Source organism: Aquila chrysaetos, chromosome 4, assembly GCF_900496995.4.
Source record: "Aquila chrysaetos chrysaetos chromosome 4, bAquChr1.4, whole genome shotgun sequence".
Taxonomy (NCBI): Eukaryota; Metazoa; Chordata; class Aves; order Accipitriformes; family Accipitridae; genus Aquila; species Aquila chrysaetos.
This window is the reverse complement of record NC_044007.1, coordinates 620,340-640,599: the sequence shown is the minus strand read 5'-3', so window position 1 is coordinate 640,599 and position 20,260 is coordinate 620,340. Positions and strand designations below refer to the sequence as shown.

General features: G+C 59.1%; 1 protein-coding gene across 2 annotated transcripts in view; it reads right to left on the bottom strand.

Moving 5' to 3' along the window:
- The window catches only part of MROH1 (maestro heat like repeat family member 1), a 57,653-nt gene that overhangs the window by 9,275 nt on the left and 28,118 nt on the right, over positions 1-20,260 (bottom strand). The window contains exons 22-36 of one of the 2 annotated variants that reach the window (XM_030011076.2): positions 19,644-19,790; positions 19,426-19,452; positions 17,854-17,976; positions 17,267-17,346; positions 16,603-16,738; positions 15,258-15,353; positions 14,616-14,720; positions 14,292-14,427; positions 13,650-13,762; positions 12,092-12,244; positions 10,429-10,583; positions 9,455-9,620; positions 8,479-8,675; positions 1,910-2,047; positions 366-480 (exon numbers count right to left, since the gene is read on the bottom strand). In XM_030011076.2, the coding sequence (XP_029866936.1) occupies positions 366-480; positions 1,910-2,047; positions 8,479-8,675; positions 9,455-9,620; positions 10,429-10,583; positions 12,092-12,244; positions 13,650-13,762; positions 14,292-14,427; positions 14,616-14,720; positions 15,258-15,353; positions 16,603-16,738; positions 17,267-17,346; positions 17,854-17,976; positions 19,426-19,452; positions 19,644-19,790 (1,887 nt within the window). The remainder of the gene's footprint in view (positions 1-365; positions 481-1,909; positions 2,048-8,478; positions 8,676-9,454; positions 9,621-10,428; positions 10,584-12,091; positions 12,245-13,649; positions 13,763-14,291; positions 14,428-14,615; positions 14,721-15,257; positions 15,354-16,602; positions 16,739-17,266; positions 17,347-17,853; positions 17,977-19,425; positions 19,453-19,643; positions 19,791-20,260) is intronic. The other variant, XM_030011077.1, reaches the window with a different exon arrangement.

The following is a 20,260-nucleotide window of genomic DNA, read 5'->3' as shown; positions in this document are numbered from 1 at the left end:
TATGTAACAAAAACTCCTCGAGTGGCCCAGGGCTTTAAGGTGGTATGTACGGAGAGATAGTGTTACAGTCTGCTGGCTGTGCTGCCGGCGAGGGGAAAGGACTTGAGTCACTTCATTCCTTAGGGTGGTACGTAAGGACGGAGTTACGGTTTGCTGGCTCATGGCGGTGATGTGTTCAGAGTTGGACTCCTGCAAGTGCTTCTCTGCCATCCCCTCTACCAGAGGGTCAGGAAGCCGAGGAGGACGGGCAGAACCCTGCCGCAGCTTAACCCTCATCCCGGCCGCTCTCCAGCCGGGCAGGGAAAGACAGACGGACGGCCAAGAGCCAGCCCGCAGCGGTGGCTCAGCCGCCTCCCCCCGCTCACCTCGGCGAAGAAGGCGGTGGTGGTGATCCTCTGGCTGTCGAAGACGCCGCTCAGCGTTGGGATGAGGTTCTTCACGATCAGGGGGAGCCGGGGGCCGGCGTGTCGTGCCATCGCGCTGCCAAGAGAAGCGGCACGCGTCACCCACGCCGGCTGCCCGCGCCGGGGGCTACAGGTGGCCTCTGGATGCTGGGGGGGGGGGCTCCGAGCAAGCTGGCGAGCCCCTCCGCCCCGGGGTCTGTGAGCCACCCACCACCGATCCCCGCACCGTGGGCTGCCACAACGTGCCTCTGCCGAGCGCCGTCGCCTCCCGTGCCGCAGGACGGGCGGCCGCAGCCCAGGGTGCTCTGAGCACTGCGAGCAGCAGCGCGTCCACGGGCAGCCGAGCGGGCAGCGCAGGCAGCTTGCGCCCGTGGATCGACGGGAGCCGCCGGCGCTGCCCGTCTTTCACGCCCGCGCATCCTGCTGCGGTGCAGAACCAGCACGTTGACATGCAGGACAGAAAAGCCGGTGGCCCTGGCCTGGCATCATCCCCGCCTGCCACCCACTCGCCCGGTGACGAAGCGCAGGGCAGGACCGAGCCTACGCCTGGTGCACGCCGGGCACCCTGGCAGGAGCCTGCTCCGGCGGACCTTGGCCAGGAGGGATGGTTTTTGTTTTGGATGAGACACTCTCAAGCGTTTGGGAGGTTCAATAAAGCATTTTTGCAAATACTGGAAAATCCCAAACCGCTCGTCTCCTCCGCAGCTGTCCAAGAGCTATTATCGGCGCTGGGTGGAGGGACAGCGAAGTCCCCGGCTGAACCAGGCTCTGCTGAACTGGACCGTGGGCTGCGGCCATCCCTTGGCCTCACCGCCTCACGCCAAACTCGCCGCCGTTGGCACGAGGTTGCGCAGCCGCCGCGGGAAGGACAGGCAGCGGCCAGCCAGCCATCTACAGGGATCGGATGCCACTGCAATACTTGATGAACCGCAAGGACGTTTCAGCAGCAGCAAAAGGAAAAAAAGTTTCCACCCAAGACCTTTTGGTCTCCGTCGTACCTTGGTTGGAAGGCAACAGGGAGCCTGAGCCCCGACAGGAGCATGGCGAAGCAGGCGATCGCAGCAAAGCTTTGGCTGACGTGCCTGAAGATGCGCTGCACAGCCCCAGCGAGCGGCATGCCGGGGAAGCGTAGGACGGCAGGCGCACCGCAGCGGGACCGCCGGCGGCCGCCAGCTGCATCCAGCCCCACCGCGCTCCCAGGAACGCAACTGAGCCCCTGCGCGCTCCCTCCTCCCCAGGCTGCTTCCAGCCAGCTGGGGACAGAGCCGGCCACCCCGCGGTGGGCAGCCAGGCAGAGCCCCACCGCCAGACCCACGGCGATGCTGCGGGAAACCAGCGAGACCCTCCACGGGCTTTGATGCGTGGCGGCTTCCCCCGGCACACGGCGCGCACCCCCCTCCCCGCTCGCTACGGGCTGCCGTCCCGCTCCCGACGGCCGCGGCGCGGCTCTTGCACCAAAACCAGAGGACGTACCAGAGAACCGACGCGCGGCACCAGCGTCTTACCCGGCGAGCACGGCGATCCCGTCATGGTGCCTCTCCGGACTCACCATCAGCTCCCAGCCGCCGGCGCTGCCCACGGCCCTGGCAACCTCCTCGCTACCCCCCCGGGCCAGCATGACCTTCAGCGTTTCCACGGCACAGCTGGGGAGAGAAGCACGGCGGTTAGGTTAGGGCAGGCTGCCTGCCCTGCCTGCAGCCCTGCCTGCAGCCCTGCCTGCCTGGCAGGTTGCAGGGCGGCAGAGGAGGGAACTTCTTGCCCGGGGAGCGCTGGGACACGCGGGGAGCGTTCGGGTGCTTGAGGACGGGATGAGTTATGCGAGGGCTTTAGCTGGAGTGAGACGAGCCCATAACTCACGGCTACTTCCATTTACACCGTGACGTTTGCCGTTAAAGTGATCCAAGACAATAGACTGAAAAGTAAAGAAGTCCAGAACTACTTTAAGGAGGGGGTTTTTTTTGCATTAATATTTTATAGGTAGGGATTATTTTGCTGCAAGCACAGAGCAACATATGGGAAACATACATTATCCTGTCAAAACAAAACAAATATTAGCAACAGATAAATCTTAGCCTTCAATACAAGCGAGAGGAATGTAGTTACCACACACACAAAGAAAACATAATTTAGTAAGAGTGTCTTAACACAAAAGATCTTCCAGCTTATGAGCTGGGTTCCTGCTATTTTGGCTTCTTGGAGGGAAGGGCCCTCCAAGCTGCAGTGACAAGGGACCGGTGCTTGGAGGGACCGTCACCCCCAGTGAGCCCCAGGAGGCTGCGGGGGGGGTACCCATGGGGCTGCACCGCAGCCACGTTCTCCAGCAGCTGCAGGAGCCCCAGAGAGCCCGGCTTGCCTTAACGAAGGACATCCCATCACACCTCTCGTGCGTCCCAAGTTGAGACTAACGATGGAAAATAAACACTGACGCACTGTACGCGTGGAAAACACACCCTGCCACGCCAGACCCGAGGCTTTCGGCAGCTTTGGGCTGCACTTGTCTCTATGTTTTATTGGGAACCAGGGCTGGGGTTCCTCCAGGGATGAGTGCCCAGAGGACCCACTCATGCAAGCGGAGCATTCTTAAGGGCCAAAGCTGAGCACCTGCCCACGGCAAAAACACAAAGAGCAGGAAAGCAGGAGAATGTAGGTTTGCTTTTCTGCAAAGAAGTGCTCAAAACGAGGTCTCTGCTGCATCCCCCGTGAGCTCGAGCAGAAGTCGGCTGGTCCCATGCAGCTCTCATACACGGGGCACACAGCGGCTGGTCGGGCTGTGAGGTTACAGACCCGTGGGGCAGACGGTGCAGAAGCCTCAAGTCTGCCCCGCAAAACCCACCTGGAGGGGCCCACAGAGGAGCCATGGAGCTGGCTCCGTTAGTGACGGCACACAGAGGAGCAGGACTGCAAACTCTTGCTGAGCTAGCTCGCTCAGCTCTTGTGAAAAGCCCAGACTGGCAGAGAGTCCTTCAGCATGCTTTCAGTATCCCTGCACCATGAAGACTCCAGGACAACAAGGAATTAATGACTAATTAAAGAAAACCTTAGGCAGAAGTATCCTTCCACCATCTGTCCACACCGATCTGCTAGTATTTGTAACAGTCCTGGTTTTACTGTTTTGGAGTCCGGCCACACAGGTCTTTGGAGTTTTTCAACCAGTTTTCAGCTAGAGACAGCCCGAGCGCACGCAGCTCCCCTGAGCCGGCTGCAGTGCTTCCTTTCCGCGAGCTGTAGCCGAAATTGCTAAGTGACCCGCAAGCGTCTCCATTTAGAGGGGTCCTTCCCCAGAGCAAGTCTCCGACCTCGAATATCCCTTCCAGCAGCCTGGAATAAACCCCAGCCTCCTTTTTCATTACGGCGGTCCATTTCGAGGGGAGGTACGGTGTGCCGCTTCACGTACTACTGCCCGTTTGGAGCAGGAGACCCAGACATCTGCCAGCTCTGCCAGCCCAGCAGCGGGCAGCTCAGCTCTCCAGGGGCTGAGCATCAGTCTCCAGCCTCGGCCGGGGCAATCCGGTCCTGTGGAGCGGCTCCGACACAGCAGAGCTCTGCAGAGGCTCCAGTGCCGGCGCTCAGCAGATATACGGCCGTACCTCTGCCTACGGCGTGCCCATCCCCGTGCTCTCGCTCTCCCTAGGGCTGAAATCATCACCGCGCAGTGCCACAGCTCCGGGCACCCACCAGCTCTCGGTCTGTCCAGCCCCAGAAGACGGAGCCAGTCTCCCTGCCCCGAGACAGGGTCCACCTAATCCTGGCATCGTTAGCCGGAGTGTCTCCAGTCCTCTCAGCCCATTCCTGGGGTTCTCGCCCTTGCTGGCAGGGAGCCCCCCACTCCCAAAACCTAACCTGAATCGCACTCAGCTTTGGTGCAACGGAGACCCCCCCCCCCCCCCACAGCATCGTGAGGACCACTACCATCTCCGCAGAGCAAGAAAACTCCATAAGCCTCAAAACTCAAAGCTTGTGTACAGGTCAACCTGTAATTTAGTCCAAGAAAGACGCAGTGGGATTTATTTTCTTGCAGCATAGGGAAACGGCAATAAAAAAGCCTCCTGGCAGATGCTCACGGACAACAGAGGCCAGCGAAGGCCAACAAACTTCCCACCAGCTCCTCGGTTGTGGACAAGGTCTGACAGGCAACGTCCCGGCACCAGCCGGTGCTCGCGGGCGGCTCCTCAGGAGGAACCATTCCCAGCAAAGCCCTCGCACGCTCGCTGCGGGATTCCCACTCCACTCAAACCTCCCTGAGGTTTCGGCTCCCAGCCTGCAACTCCAGGCTCTCCTGCTCCCTACCAAGAGCTAAAAAGCCCGAGGCGAGCGCAGCGGGCTAAGCCCCTGCGCAACCAGAGGCTGCTCCTGCGAGACAGATGGTTAAAGCCGTTCATTCACAGGGTTTGCTTTTTCCACAGTGTCCTATAGACACTTCCTTCCTTTCCAACAAAAGCCCGTGTCTTCCAACCTCCCTTTCCTGCCAAGCTATCATATTCACCTTTACCATCTCTCTTTGGCATTTAAATATCATGAAGACTTAGAATTCAAAACGCGTACAGGAAATTACTTTGATATTGTAACCAGCTCCTGGGACGAGGCTGGAATTTCACATCCCACGTTTTTTCTGCGCGTTGGACAAAGACCGTTCCCCTTCCATCAATCAGCGATGACTTCACGGACGCCCGGCCACGGCTACCTGCCCGCATCCATGTGGCAGGAGCAGAAACAGGGCTCGGAGCAGAACCACGTGCCATTCCCTGCCCCTGCGGACAGTCCCCGGAGATTTCTGGCAGGAGCCAGCGTGATGCGGCCCCTCTCCCTGCTCCCCAAAAGCAGGCGACGTCACCGGGGACTCGCAGCTGCGATGCACAGCCAGGACTCGGCTGCTTTGTACCAACACCTGCGAGATCAGGCGGAGATCCGAGAAGCAGCACTAAGAAACCCAACACAGCACATGCATACCGGCCGTGTCTGGGGAGCGGCGAGGAAAAGAGCCTTTTTCCCTTCTTGAGGACACAGACGCCGCGTGTGACCCACCGACCGCGGTCCCAAGGGAGTAAAGCAGAGCATCGCCGGCACACCCGCCTTTGGACTAGCCCTAGCAACGTAAGCCGTGGGCTCGGACCAGCGAGAAAGCCCCTCCAGTACAATCCTGCCCAGTTTCACCCAGCAAAGCCGAGGATCAAGCTGGCCGCCTCGATCGGCAGCAGTAGGAGGGAGCCAGCCTCTGGCAGAACTGCTGGAGAGGGGCCGGGGTGTTCCCCCATCCCACATCTGGGACGTGGGTGTTGAAGAGCTGCTGGTTCCTACCGATTTTCTGGCTGGCACATCGGCTTTTCTTGCAACAAGGATCTGGGGGCTCTTGCAACCCTGATGGTTTGCTCTTGGGATCGCCAGTCGCCTTGCTGCCGCGGGGAGCACCCAGAGAAGAGCCTGGGCCAGCGGCGGGGAGCCACGTGGGCTCATCCAGCCCCAGCCCCGCTCCTCGGATGGGGCAGCGGTTCCGGCAATAGTTCAGCACGTTCTGGTTTGTGTCCCCAATGCTGTTTGGAGTCCAGACACTTTTTGGAGGAAGAGCAGTCGTTTCTGGCTCCTATACCTCCTTCCCTGGGAGGCAACCAGTTGCTTCGAGTTTCCTTCAGTACTCCCCGTGTTATGGCACGGGGTCTGGCTGGGATCTGCCCGTGCCTCTCTTCCAGGAGTCGTTAAAGGGGAAGAGCATGACGAGAACAGACAGTTCTGGCCGCATGAGCCCAAAGCCACAAAGGCAGCGCGAGTGTCTGCTCCCGTCGGGGGGATCTGCACAAAGCCATCCCAAACCACGGACGCCGCTGTGCAAAACACCCCGAGGGGACGCGGCAAGTGCCACAAGCTCGGGGAGCGACACCGCCAGTGCCAGAACAGCCACGGGGCAACCCACGATCGGCCTCAACCAACCTGCTCCTCCGACAAGTCGGGTTCATTTCATTTTATTCTAACATGTGGTCTAAATAAAACACTAATCAGATAGCAGCCCTGCCATCCAGCATAACAACCTGTTTCCACTCATTACATCTCCCTGCTGGAGAAGTCACCCTCTGCGCGAGCAGCAGCTTTCCGAGATGAAGATGGGGCCCACCACGGTACGGCGGCAGGCGGGGGGTATTGCTTGGTGTGCCCAACGCCGCCGTTCCAGTCGCTCTGCTCAGGGTAAGGAAACGGCCTTTCTTCACCGTTGGGATTTGACAAATGAACTGTCAAGTGATGCCAGAGCCCTTTTAGCTCACTGCTGCTTTGTCTGGTGTCTTTGTGGGCTCCTCTAGGAAGTTTTTTGTTTGGTTTTTTTTTTTTCTCTCTCCCCTAAGACTAAAAATAGCCTGTAAAAAACCCAAGTCTGGAAACCCACAAGAGGATAAAACTGAAAATCAGGGCAGAGCTTCCTCCCTGCAGGCCAACCCAAGCTCCAGGGGAACCTTTAGACATTTTGCTGGTGGAGGGAGCGAGCAGGTGGCTGGCGAAGCAGCTCCAGAGAAGGGCTCCCTGCCCTCCGAACCCCGATAAGCCTGCCTGCACCTCCTGCCATTACTGCCTCAGGCATGGGTTTAACCCCAACATCCCCATAAATTTAAAGTGCTTTAAAGCAAACGCAGGTACCGCTCATCACCGGGACTGTTTGCTGCTGGACGAGGGCACCTGCGGTCACAACACCAGGGCTGCGGAGAGGTGGGAGAGCCCTGCGGCTCTGCCTTCACGGCGTCCCACCTCTCCCAGCACAACGGCTCCGTTGGAAACGTCCAGGAGCTGATGATGCTCAGCAAGTCGGCCGGCGCTGCGCTCGCAGGCTCGGAGCGACACGGAACGAGAGCCTGCACGGGACGCGGAGCTTGCGCGGGATGTGGACCCTGTGCACCCAGACCTGGTGGTCTCCTCTTCTTCTGCGGCCAGGGGAAAGCCTCACTTGCAGAGGCCCTTTCAGCATCCCCACTTTCTAAAGATGACAGATGCACAGGGCCAACGCAGGTGCTGCTCCGCACCAGCAAACACCCTTCGGTGTTTGAACCGGGCTGTTAGGCTCAAGCAGAGGATTATTTAGCAGCCGCGGTGACTCTCACCTGGGTTCAGCAATTGGCCCTTTGGGGTTTCAGGGCTTCTCGCAACAGAGAAATCATTTTTACAACAACAGAGCCAGCCCCAGGGAGAGGCTGGGACCTGAACCCACCTTTTAAAAAGCTGCTGATCGCACCCTGCCTGGCTGGGCAGCACAGAGGCTGCTGGCATCCCAGGTGGGCAGCGTATCACCCCGCTGCCCGCCCGGTGCATCGCCACTCGAGGCAGCTATTTGAAGGCATTCACCACAACCAGGCGGGAGGAGCAGAGCAGCTGGAGAGCAGCTGTTGGGGACCCGAGCCCTCCCTCTCGGCTCCCCGGGACTCCTCAGCGGCAAGGGACACCACGGGCTGAAAGCACTGAAGGAGGACGAGCCAGATGCGGTGGCTCGGCACTGGGGGAAGACGGCATCGTGGCCCGGTTCTGATCGCTCAACGGGCAGCAATTCGGCGTGACCGAGACACGCTGCAGCCATCGACATGACGAAGCCAAAAAGTTTGCTCTTTCCAGCTTCCCCTCCTCATCCTTCAGGGAAGCGGAGCCATCCTCCCTCCCCAAGAAATGCTCATCCGCCTCCGACGTGCCCAGCGAGCCCCGGGGGGCCCTGCCGAGACCTGCTCCCGAAAGCCAGCGGGGCTTTTTTCGGGAGGCTGCGGCAGTAACCCAATCCGGCAGGGCTCTGGCACTGTGGCTGCCCGAGCTCTGAAAAGCACATCTTTCACTGCGTCTGCAGAGGCGGCTGATTTAATGCTTCCCAATTTAGAGATTGTGTTCTGCAGAAGAAAACACACCAAAGAAAAAAAACCCCAAACCCCAGAGCCCAAACCGCACCAGAGGTCAGGCCATCATACCTAAGGCGTTATGGCCCGGGTGTTATTACCCAGCCCTCCGATTACAGACGCAGCACACGCTATTGTGTTTGCACAAACAAAAAATGAGTTCCACATGGCAGATAGGCACGTTCCCTCCGTGCCGGCCGCCCAGCGCCCCGGCTCTGCCGTACCTGCAGGGATGAAGGCTCCGGGGGGCCGGGCCGTGGCTGCTGCTCCTCCTCTCCCTGCTCTGCAGGTTCTTCGGTAGCTGAACACCCACGGTGCAGCTGACGCGCAGCAGGAGAGTCACAAACAACGGCGGGTAGAGTCCCAGCACTGCTGCCCCAGACTCCGGAGCAGACATGATCTCATACAAAGCACATGTGGCCTGGAGAGAGAGCGAAGCGCGCAGGAGAAAAGGATTAGGAAGGGATCTCCCACACCACGCTGATATCTTGTTAGTAAATAAGCCAGCGAGGCAGCGAGAGGGTTTTTGCTCCTTCCTGCGACACCGAGTCTAACAAAGCATCGGCATCTACCCCCAGCATAACCTCTCCGCATCCCACACGCAGCTCCGACGGAGCTACAGCTGCTATTAAAAGCACTGCTCCTCGGGAAAGCGGGGTGTTTCCAGCTGGGGGAGGTTTGAAGTCTGTACCTGGGGAAGGAGAGCAGATCCAAAGAGCTCAGGTTTTATGGGCAGGAAGACAACGCACACACAGAGCCCTTCGCAGAGCCCTATTCCGGCCAATTTAAAAAGCCGTAATTACACGGCACAATATAGAGGGGTGTTAAAAACAGAGCGGGGAGGGGAGGAGGGTTTGCTTTCAGTGCGGCCGATTCTGTACCATCTGCATTTGGTCCTTCAGAGGAGGAGGAAATTTTCACAGCTGCTTTACTGCTTAGAAAGCTGCCAAGCTGGGTTTATTTTTTCTGAAGGGATAAAATGCAAAGTGGTCTCCCTCGAGGATGGACACCTGAGAGGCTTTTTACGAGCCGGTGGATTAGCTCTAATAGGCATTACACAGCGATGCGTTATTTCCAGAGTCCACGCCTGGCACAAACCCCCGAGCCAAGGAAACGAAAAAAGCGTTCCAGGTGTTGGTGTGGGGAACGCCATCCTCCGTGGGGGTGGGAACGGGGCAGGACCGGCCGCGGGACACTTACGGCCAGGGGTAGAGGGGTTGCGATGCGTTCGGATCCACTGCCCAGCAAGAAGCACTTGCTCTCCTTGTACGGGACGTCCCGGTTCACCTTCTCCAGCAGCTGCTCCAGGATCTGCGAGGTGAGGGTGGGCTCGGTGGCCAGGGACCTCCACATGGTGCACGTGTGGCTAGAGGAGAGGAGGGAGGGGAACGTGGCTTTGGCACCGGCTGCCGTCGTTAGCTCACCCTCCCCGGTTTGAGCAGTGGCAAGCGTCAGCCCCCTCCCCAGGCCAAGGAACACCTGGGTCACGTCACCCACCACACAGAAACGCGGGCGAGGAGCGTGTCGCCGCCGGGCACCCAGCTCAGCAGCAAAGCCGGCACAGAGAGCGGGAGCCTGCAACGACGGCAAGCCCCGGCCGGGAGAGTCTGCGTGCAGGGGAAGGCTCGACGGCAGCCTCCCGCGATCCTCACCCCGCGGCTGCTCTCGGACGACACCCAAAGCCGCCCTGCAACCCCAAAACCCCACGGTTCCCCCGATACCAGCAGCCAGAGAGCTCCTGCCTTGCCCCGTGCAGTTTGCAAGCCTGCCGGCCGGCCGTGGTAAAAACAGAGGAGCGGTAACGGTGCAAGGAGGAGGATAACACCTGCTCAAGGCTCAGCCCGGGGCCGGCGACAACACGGTCAGCAGCTTTGGGGTAGGTGGTCTGCTCCGCAAAGCAGGACCGAGCACCCCAGCCGCGCTCAGCTCTCTGGGGCCAGCTTTGCTAGTTCGCGCTGCCGGCGCCTCTAAGCCCACCAAGCCCCCCGAAAGGCAGCTCCGGCAGCGAGCGGCCGTGCTGATCCTCGAGCGCGCAAAGGAAATTCCAGCAGGGTCTGATTACTGGGGTAAGGAGCCAAAAGATTATCTGCAGCTTAGGCGAAAGCTGCTCCGAAGCCCAGGCACCGCGAGAGCACGTGCGGGAGCCGGGCCACCGTGGCAGCGCAGGGCAGGACCTGTCAAAGGGCAGCGAGCTCCCCAGCAGGCTGGACACCACCACGCTCTTGTGCTGGGAGGCCAGGATGTAAACCGTCTGCTGGGCGGCCTTTCGGATGTGCTCCTCGTCCACCTCCTCCAGCTTGCTGTGGATGATGCTCATGATGTCGGGCACCTGAGGGAAGAGGAGACGGTGGCATCCAGCTGCGGGCCACGACACGCCGAGCACTTGGGGTCACCGTCAGATGCTCCCTGCAGCCAGGGCACGCGCGTCCCTTCCCCTCGGTCGCAGCCCAGGCGGGTAACGGGACTTGAGGAGACAACATGGGTGGGGAGACAGTCAGGCAGGGCAGTTTATCTTCCCGACTGAGGGAAGTCTCCCTGCTTGCCGGCTGCATGCAGAACCACAGACCTCTGTGGAAGTCACGGATCCCTCCCCACCCTGCCACCCAGGAGACGGAGGAGGCTGCAGAGTATTCCCAGGGGAAAAGGGAGCCAGCAAGGACACCCTCCACCCCGGAGGCACGGCCTCCTGGCAAGGCACTCGCGCTAAGCCCCAGCCTCGACACGGGTGCAGCGAGAGGAGCTCAGCGAGCGAGTTCCTAAGAGGAACTCAAGCTGAACGCAGGGAGACACCTCGGCACTCGCTACAAGCTGTAAAACGCACGTTAAGACAAATAGGAAGTTCATGTGCAGACCAGGCCTGGCAGCAAATTCCCGAGATTAAGTGCAGAGCAGCCGAGCGCTCCGTCCCCAGCTGCGCTCGGGTCTGCCCCACAGACTCCGGGGCTTAGCATCAGTTCAGATTTCAGGATCTGGGCTGGACTGGATCTGACCAAAAGGTGAGTCATGTAAGCTGGAGCAATCCCACGTAGGATAGAGGCTAATAGGTAGCGAGCAGGACTTTAGCAGAAGCTCTAGCGCAAAAGAAAGCCCAAGGAGTAGCTGGAGACCTGGTGTTTCCAATTACTGCGAAAGAAAGGGGGAGCTTAGCCCTAAAGGTAGTGGATTAGACAAAAAAGCCTTCTGTGTCCAGCACCTCTAAGCCCTGCAAGCATTCAGACTGGTTTCCCAGCCAGGAACCCTGGGCTCCCCCAGAGCTTGCAAAGGTTTCACAGGGAGCCCGAGCCCTTCTGGTAAAGTGAGCTTCTCTGAACTCCTCAACCCGAGCGAGAGCCAGACCGGAGCCGGCCTCGCCAGCAGCCGCCGCCTCCTACCACACAGCAGCCTTCCCCGACCGCGAGGACGGCAGAGGAGAGCGTGAGCACGCGTGCCCACGGGAAACGAGGAAGGTCAGGAGCGACAGCCCCCGAAAGCTTTGGGGCAAGCGTTCCCTTGGCCAGAAATGCAACAACAATAGCTGATACAGACAGGGGTTAAACGCCTCCCTTCTTCTGTCAGGGCTGGACCCCTCCCTGCGCTGGGCATCACGCTCCGGTCAAGGGCTTGTCCCTTACTGGTGCCTCCCTGCCCGTACCAGAGAAGCCCACCAACCCCAGCAAACCAGTTGTTGGAGCTGCAAGTGGGAAGTTATCAGGCGACGCACGTGGAAAGAACGGGAGGCAGCGCAACCCGGCTGGAGCTGCCTCTTCAGGGCTGGACCACGGAGGCTGGAGCTGCCTCCTCTCCAGGGCTGCGTTTGGACCACGGAGGCAGTGCCGAGGCCAAGCAGCGGCAGCTTACCTTCTCCTGCAAGACACCTCCGCGCTCCTTGAGGAGGGAGTTGATCATGACGGTGGCTGCTCGGGAGCAGTTCTTATCGGGGTCCGCCAGCCCCTCGAACATGGCGAGCAGGAGGCTCATCAGCTGGTCCGGAGGGACGCGCTTCCCAATCACCTAGGCAGAGGGCAAGCGGAGTTAAGCAACAGGTTTTTGTCACTCTCTGAAGCGAGCGGTCCCTTCGATGACACCGGACAAAGGGCCCCCTGCGCAGCTTCCCCGGTTGCAGGCAGCAGGACAGCCGTTCCTCGGCTCGGTGCCCTGCAGGAGCATCAGCCAGAACCCCAAATTGGTGGTAACGGAGGGGAGTAAGGGCCAGACTACAGCCCCAAAGGAGGCAAGAGGCCACCTGCCCCATGCTGTTGGCCAGCATGGCCAGATAACCTGGGGCTCTCTTGGGATGGGTTGGGACAGCACAACCAAGCCCTTAACTCCACTCTGGCCAGCACCCAACCACTGGGAGGATGCTCCCCCAGGTCTCATCACGCTCTCCAGACCTGACGGTGGAATAAGCTGCTCGGTAGAGAAGTTAGTAGGTGGAATGTTCACTGGAGTGACAACATTTGAGGAACGGCAGCTTTTCCAGGACAAAAAGGTACTACCAGCTTCCCTACAGCTACAAGTCCTTCTGGAGCAATGCTTGCAGAGCTCTCACCATAGAAAATGGCCATCAAGGAGGAGTTCATCCATGCAGCTCTCTCTTGAGTCACCCTCACCCCATCCCTCACCACCAGACCCCAGATGCTGTCCACCTCATTCAAATGACAGTGGTTTGGGAGCCACATCTGGGCCCTTTTGGGTATAAAGTTGCACTGAACCACTTTACCAACACTGCTGCCATACTGGGAGGTGTCCAGGAGCCCAGTAGCTGCAGCTCCTGAGCCAAGCACCCCATGCTCCACAGGAGAGCACAGCCAGCGATGGGGCCTCGAGGGCTTCCTTCAGCCAGCAGCTTCCATTGAGGAGCATGACGTACCAAAGTGTCCTCCATGGAGCGTGCTGGGGCCCCAGGGAGGTCCCACAGGGCTGAGCTAGACCACCTCCACCTTAGCTTTTAGATGACATGGACAGGAACTATTTGCATTATCTACAGCAAAGTAAGTTTTCGACCTCAGCACTGGGAGCATTGATGGCTGAAGAGTTCAGGCTGCCCATCAAGACCCCTGAACAGATGCACTAAGCTACAGCACAGCCAGGCACGAGTCCCTGCCGACATCCACTGTGCCCCCAGAGCGTGTCTGCACAGATGTCCTTGTTGGGGGCCTCATGCCCAAAGAGGGGACCAGCAGCTTCCCAATGGGGGTGAGATGCTCTGAGCATCCCCTGGCCAGGCCAGAAGAACTCTCCAGCTGGAGAAGAGGAGAAGACCGCAGCGGTTTGTTTCCTGGTGCAAGACTGGGGCTCCCCAGCAGCTTCCAGACTGCGTGGCTGGTCAGAACAGATGAGGCATCAAGTCCTCTGCAGCTCCCGCTCCACCACCCTGCAAAGACCAGGGCCGTGCTGGATTTGCCCTCCACCTTACCATGGCAATGTTGTTGCAGGTATGGAAGAGAACGGTGAAGTCGGGCTCCTCCAGGCCTTTCTTCAGAGCTTTCAGCCCCTCCACCATCTCATCTCTGTGATCCCGGGCGAAACCTGGATTCAGAGGGAGCATTCAGCAAACAGCATTCCTCGTGTTTTACACCCACGCGCTGCGGAGAGCTGGGTTTCACTCGCGAGCTGGCCCAGCTTTCAGGAAGGAGCCAAGAAACCAAAGCTGCTGCCAAGGGCCAGAAGCGCTTGCCCTGCAAGGAGCCACACTGCTCTGGAGAGCAGGACCCAGAAAGTCCTCTCCTGGCGCTGCAGGGGCTTCGCTTTTCTCAATGCCTCCGCTCAGGCCATCTGAAGTGGAGGACTGACCTCTCCCGGAGAGAGGGAGAACGCCAGGCTGAAAGGCAGGCTCAGAAACCTGCTCGCCTGCACTCAAGCATTGGAGAGAGCCTTTGAAACTCTTCCGTGACGTTCCCCACCAGCCCCGCTTCTGCAGCAAACCGCGCTTGCGGCTCACTCCTTCGGGATCATGTACGTGGAGGGATGGGACGTGCACCCCTCTGCCCAGCTGCGGAGAAGAAGGCTCCTGCCACCGGCACCCACCAAAACCACCCTCCGCCGCCCGCACGCCCACCTTCGTAGCACAGCTGGATGTAGAGCAGGCAGTAGACGCAGTCGACGGCGTGCTGGCGAACGCTGGCCAAGGAGTCCGAGCAGCGTGGGGAGAAGAGCGCGATCAGGACGCCGAGGTTGTAGAAGGGGATGACGGTCTGCAGGGATGACGAACACAGGCGACACTAGCGAGGAGAGCACGGGGCCACGAGTACAGCATTTCCCTACCGCCGCAAAGACCCCCTTCGCGCCCCCCCCCCCCTTCCCCAGGGAGGGACGTACGCACGAGCCCCAGCAAGGCTGACAGCAGCAGCCAGAAAGACGTTCGAGCTCTGCGTTTACTTACGCTGACGTTCAGCTTGCTCAGGTAGAAGTCCAGCAAGGCAGCGCTGACCTCCACTGCTCGCTGCCGCTCGTGTTCCTTGTTCGACTTGATCCAGGGGCCCAAATGCTACAGGGGAAGAGCAGCAGAAAGGAGAGCAGAAGCTCGGCTGCTTTGCCGTGAGCAGCCAAGGCGTCCTTCAGCCCAGCGACCCGTGGTGCACACGTGGGCTGCGGGAACCGCATCCCTGACCCCACCAGCTTACCCTGGCTCATCTGCAGGACAACACTGGGTCTCTGCCTCCTGGTGAGGCTGTGTGTGTGTGTGTGTCCCACTACCAGAGACCTCCTCATCAGCCACGTGCTGACCACCCTTCTTGGGCACCAGCAGGCATGCCCGAAGGGGCAATTGCATGCGTCCTCCCCTAAAGACCCTGCCCCAACCAGGCAGCCCGAGCACCACACCAGAGCAGCCGTGCTGCGCGTCCAGCATCTGCAGGAGGGGAACTAGGGTCACACAGGACCTCACATCACACAGAGAAGTGAGGACCAGTCTCACTACATCTTGCTCTGGGTCCAAAACTGTCTCTGCCTCGTGACCTCTGGTCGGCAGGCAGGCACCTCTGTTTCCCTGCTTCTTCCTCCACCAAAGCCAGGCTGCACCTACCGCAAACATGTCCTGCAGCCCATGGGGGGTCAAGTTCCTCTGCAGGAGTCTCTTCAGCAGGTCTTTAAGGGCACTGATGGTGTCACCATACAGCATCTAAGGAGGAAAGATTGATCAGACTATGCAAGCACTGCATCTCATCCCAGAGAGCTAGCCCAGGCAGGCAAGGAGGAAGAGATCTCTCTCTGCACCTATTCTCAGTTTGTAGGACTCTCCCAGGTGTTGGGTGCCAAGATGCAGTCACCTCCAGCTTAGTAGGAAAATGCAGCAGCAGAGACTGAAACCCAGTTTGCAAAATCCACCTTCACTGGAAGTGCTGGACACATGGCGGGAGTCAGCACAGCGGTGGCCGTGATCTGTGCCGAGTGCCAGCAGCTAGCCAGAGCTGAGAACACTAGCACAGATGCTTCAGTGGAGGCTTTGCAGAAAGGAATTTGGTCCTTCTCCCATTTGGGGATAAATTCCAGCGAGCCCAGTCTGAACGAGCCCTTTGAAGATGCTTACAGTTTCCTTCCAGGACTTATTTTGGGATAAACTCCAAAAAATAAAAACTGCAAAGCTTCGTAGGATGGAAGGGAAGGAGAAAAAGATTACTAACTTAAACTTTTAGGCCAGATGCCTGCAAACACTAGCTGGGGACAGTCAGAGCCCCAGGCTCCTGCTCTGCAGCTCACCTTGAAGGAGCCGCAGCAGCAGCAGGCGATACGGTGGAGCACAGGGCTGCTCTGCAGCCACCCAGCAGCTGCAACAACTTCATTAGCAGCATGTTATTTTCATTCATTAAGCACTCAACCACAACTGAGAAGCAGCTGCAGCCTTTCAAAAGCTAGTTATGTAAAGGCCCCTTCTACCCTGCAGGGTTTCCAGGATCATTTGATTTTTTCCCTCGAGGGAGTTCATGCTCTTATTAGCAGCATTTGGACTTGCTGATAAGCTCATATTTTCTCACTTGCTATCAGTGCACAGAAGGGCCAGGCCTTTTCAAGAGATAAGTGAGCAGAGGAAACAGTGCAGCTTGCTTCCCCCAAGGTGCCCAGCTGAATTGAAAACAGGCCTTTCCCACGGCTGATCTGCTGCCAGCGAGATGCTGGGGCCACAGGACCCGATGGCTCACGGGACTGTGAAAAGGCATCTGTGCGCTGCCCCGAAACCAATGTCCCGGAGCAGCCGTGACCGCAGCTCCCACGCCGCAGAACAAAGCCGTATCACCCTGCCGGGTCGCGAGCGACCCGATGTTAGCTCCGCATCGGCTTTGTGCTGCCAGCGCTAGCTCGAGGCAGGCAGGCATCCGAGCAGCACGGGCAACTCCTTGCCTGCCTCAGCCTGCTGGTGCTGGATACCGCACCTCCTTGTGTAAGGCATTGCCTCCGTTCTCATCTCTCTCCTTCACCAGTTCCAGCGGTGGAAGGGCAAGCACGCTAGCGAGGCAGGTATCAATCAGCTCTGTCCTGTCGGGGTCGCTGAGGTGGGGCTCCAGGATGCTGATCCCAGGTTAAGGAAGCAACAGAGACGCATGGAGCACTACGGGAGTGCCTTTCACCTGGGTAAGCAGGGAACAAGGATTTTAATATGCATTCCTGCTGACTTGACTCTACACTAAGTGGCACCGGCTTTAATCGGAAGCAGGCAGAGCGTTCCCAGTATCTGTGTCAGGAGCTGTGACGCGCCGAGTATTTTTAACTGGAGCTCAGAAGTCATCTTTGTGTAATTGAGAGTGCCGTGCCCTTGGCTCTGGTTTGTACGAAGAACGCTTACTGCAGAGTCCAACGAGAACCGAGCCCAAGAGCGCTGGGGGAAGCTAGCTGGCAGCCGTGCCAACCAGACCGTCCAGTTCCACTGTGTCTAGCACAGCTCTACTAACGTGCCCACCGAGGGAGAGCACCTTGGCTCTGCCGTCAGACCCGAAGGGCAAACCGGGGAGCGGGGCCAGGCTCTGCGGGCACAGCAGCTCCAGTGAGCGCTGCCCTGCAAGTGGCATTCCCGCAGGGATGGGTGCGGAGGAAGGATACACCAGGTAAGTGCAGGTGATCATTGCCCGCTGGCGAACCGGCGTCCGCATCGTCTCCAGCGGTTCTGCTTTTATGAACTCCTGGAAAGCAGAACAAGGTGATGGTTACGGTCACATCCACCTCCATCCCACTACGGGCATAGGAAGCTGCCTCGAAGCCCAGCCTCCCGAAGACAGCAAGCCAGGAGCCACGCCACATTAGCCCAACACCCCAAATGCTGCACAACAGCCCCACGCCTTGGGCAACGGAGATGCAGCACCATCGCTCACTGCAAGTCTGCTTTTGCTTGCAGCAAGCCATCCTCCCACCGCTCAGCACCCTGCTGGGACCTTCCCTCTCTCGAAGGGCAGGCAGAGCCCATGCTGCAGGTCCGTGGAGGTCAGCAGTACCCTGCCACAGCAGAGCCCGGCAGACACGTGGGGACGGGGACTCAGCAGGGCAAACGCATACCCGCCCTTCCCACAAGGTACTCAGGCCACAGCTCCAGCTACGCCTGCGCTTAACCCTCAGCAGCGTGGGTTGGGAACCTCCCCCGGTGTCTTCTAGACCAGCCCCAAGCCAGGCCACCCTCCAGCGCTTGCTCTTACCACCATCTGGGCCACAAGCTCAGCTTTGCGGGAGAAGATGAAGTCCCCGCACTTGACGCCTTTGTAGATGGCTTGGCTGATCATGCAGATGCTCCGGATGAGGCACAGCTTCAGGGTCAGGTCCTGAGAGCAGAACCCAGGGTGAGAAGTGAAGACCAGGCTTACCACACAACCGTAACTCGTCATCCCACCCAGCACTGGTGTCCCTCCAAGAAAACTGGTGCTCGGGCTGAGCACAACAGCTTGGTCTGTGCTGTTAGTAGCGTGTGGGCTCAGCTCTCTGCTCTTTATCCACTTTACAGGGTCTCTGGTGACCGGGGAGCAGAAGGACACCCTGTCCCCAGTGTCACAGCCTAGCTGGGCACCAGCAGCTCCCTGGTCTCCCTCCTCCCCGCCGAGGCAGCACCCTGAGCACACAGATGCTCAAGGCAACTCCAGAAGTTGCCAGGAGCTCTTCTTCCTACACAGCTTGGGGTCTAGGACAGCCGACATGGGGTTGACAGGAAGGACCCCAATTAAAAGCGCTCCCCTCGTCCCTGCCCTCAGGCGATGCCCTCAGAAGGGCAAGGAGCCAGGGGAGGGTTTGAGCGAGAAGGTCCCCGGCTCAGGGGCCAGAGATGCTCTGCAGAAGCTGTTAGTGCCAGCGGGAGCCCAGAAGGAAAATGCATTAGTGGAGTCTGGAGAAGGATTCCTTGGCCTGACAGTTCAACTTGACAAATGCCATTTTTCTTGTTCAGTCTTTAAAAGGAGAAATATAAAAATACAGCCCCTCGTTGCCCCCAGGATAGTAATCTGGGTTTTAATACCTGCCCATTGAATGATTGTTCCAGGGAGAAGCAGGAAAATTAGTTTAGTGGATTTTGGCCGAGCGGCAGGTTGCAGCTCAGTCTCTGGAGTCCCCAAGTTTCCCCCAACGAAGCACGTGTGGGGACAGCCGGAGGGGCTGCCTGACCGCCCTCTCCGCAGGCAGGGGAGGCGAGCACCGCGCCGTACCAGAGCCCTGAGCCCCGGAGCGGCTCTCGGGGGGGAACCCCAACCCTCGCCTCCCTTGCCTCGTGGCTCGTCTTGCCACGATTGCAAACCTAAACTGGCTCGCTCCCTCCTGGGGACAGCTCTGCGAGCTCCAGCCACGCAGAGCTCGCAGGAAAGGCACCGCCTCAGCAGAACGGGTGGAAGGCGACAGGCTCAGGTCTGCCCACGGGCAGCGAGCTCAACCACAGGCACCCGTGGGAGGCCAACACAGCCTTTGGTCAGCTCAGGATTTCACCACAGCGGTGCCCACTCGAGCCACGCTTTCACCTACGGCTCCTGTCCTACCAGAAAGGCATTTTTTCCCTTCCCCTCTGCTGTGAGTTTTGGCACTTTCAGGCAACGGTTCCAGCACAGAGGACCGGGCTGGTGAGCTCAGGGTGAGGAGCAGCAGCTCCCGCAGCTCTCCCGGTCACCACGGGCAGAGGAGCACTGCTGTGAGCACAGCACGGGGCTGCTCTCGAGGGGAACCCTGAGCAAGAGGCAGACAGAGACAGCAGGAAAGAGCAGAGAGTAGTTCAGATTTAATGCCTCACACTGTACCTTGGTTTCTACCTTTATTCCCAGAACCTGAACAAGTGAAAAAACAAAACACATTAGCAATGCACGAGTGAGCACACTCCACAGTGAATGACCTTCTCCCAGGGGCTACCCACGGGTCCCAGCGAGATCCTTCGGGCAGAGCATCCAGAACAGCCTGGCTGCTCCAGCTCACCCAGGTGTGCTCTCCCTCCCCGGGAGGATCCTCCCCAACAGCTTACCTTAGTGTTAAAGTACTGGAAGATGTTCTTCAGGATGTCTGCTTCAATCCTGGACAGCACCAGCTCCTTGGGTGCATACATAGCTACGTATCCATAGCACAGGATCAGAGTGCTCTTTACTTTCTCCACTTCGTTGTCACTACGGTCCTGTTACAACAGATGAGAAAGTTAACGGGGGGGACTGGTGGGGAAGCCAAGGCTGGCTCTTCCCAGGTCTCACGAGGAGGTGGTCTGCCTGACCAGCTGAAGGTACCCCCTAGAAGACAAGGGCCACTCTGAGCAGGTTTCGAACCTTTGCTTCCCATCCTTTTGGTGGTGGCAGAGACCTCCAGAGCCCTGATGGAGCATCAGGCGTCCGAGCACGAGCTGCACTAACAGCACATCTCTGTCCGAGGCACGAGCCCCAGTTTGCCATCGAGTGTTACTGTTAGAGCCCTGCGGGGAAGCACGTGAGCCCCAGCCTGGCCAAGTTAACCTGGTTAACTACCACGCTAGAAATCAGCATCCACTGCCCATTAACCAGCGCTGCTGAAAGGCTTCACCTGCACCGTCCCAGGGAGCAGTTCGGGGCTGACCCTCCTTGTACCAAAGCCTGAGAAGCAGGGCAGGGATGAGGG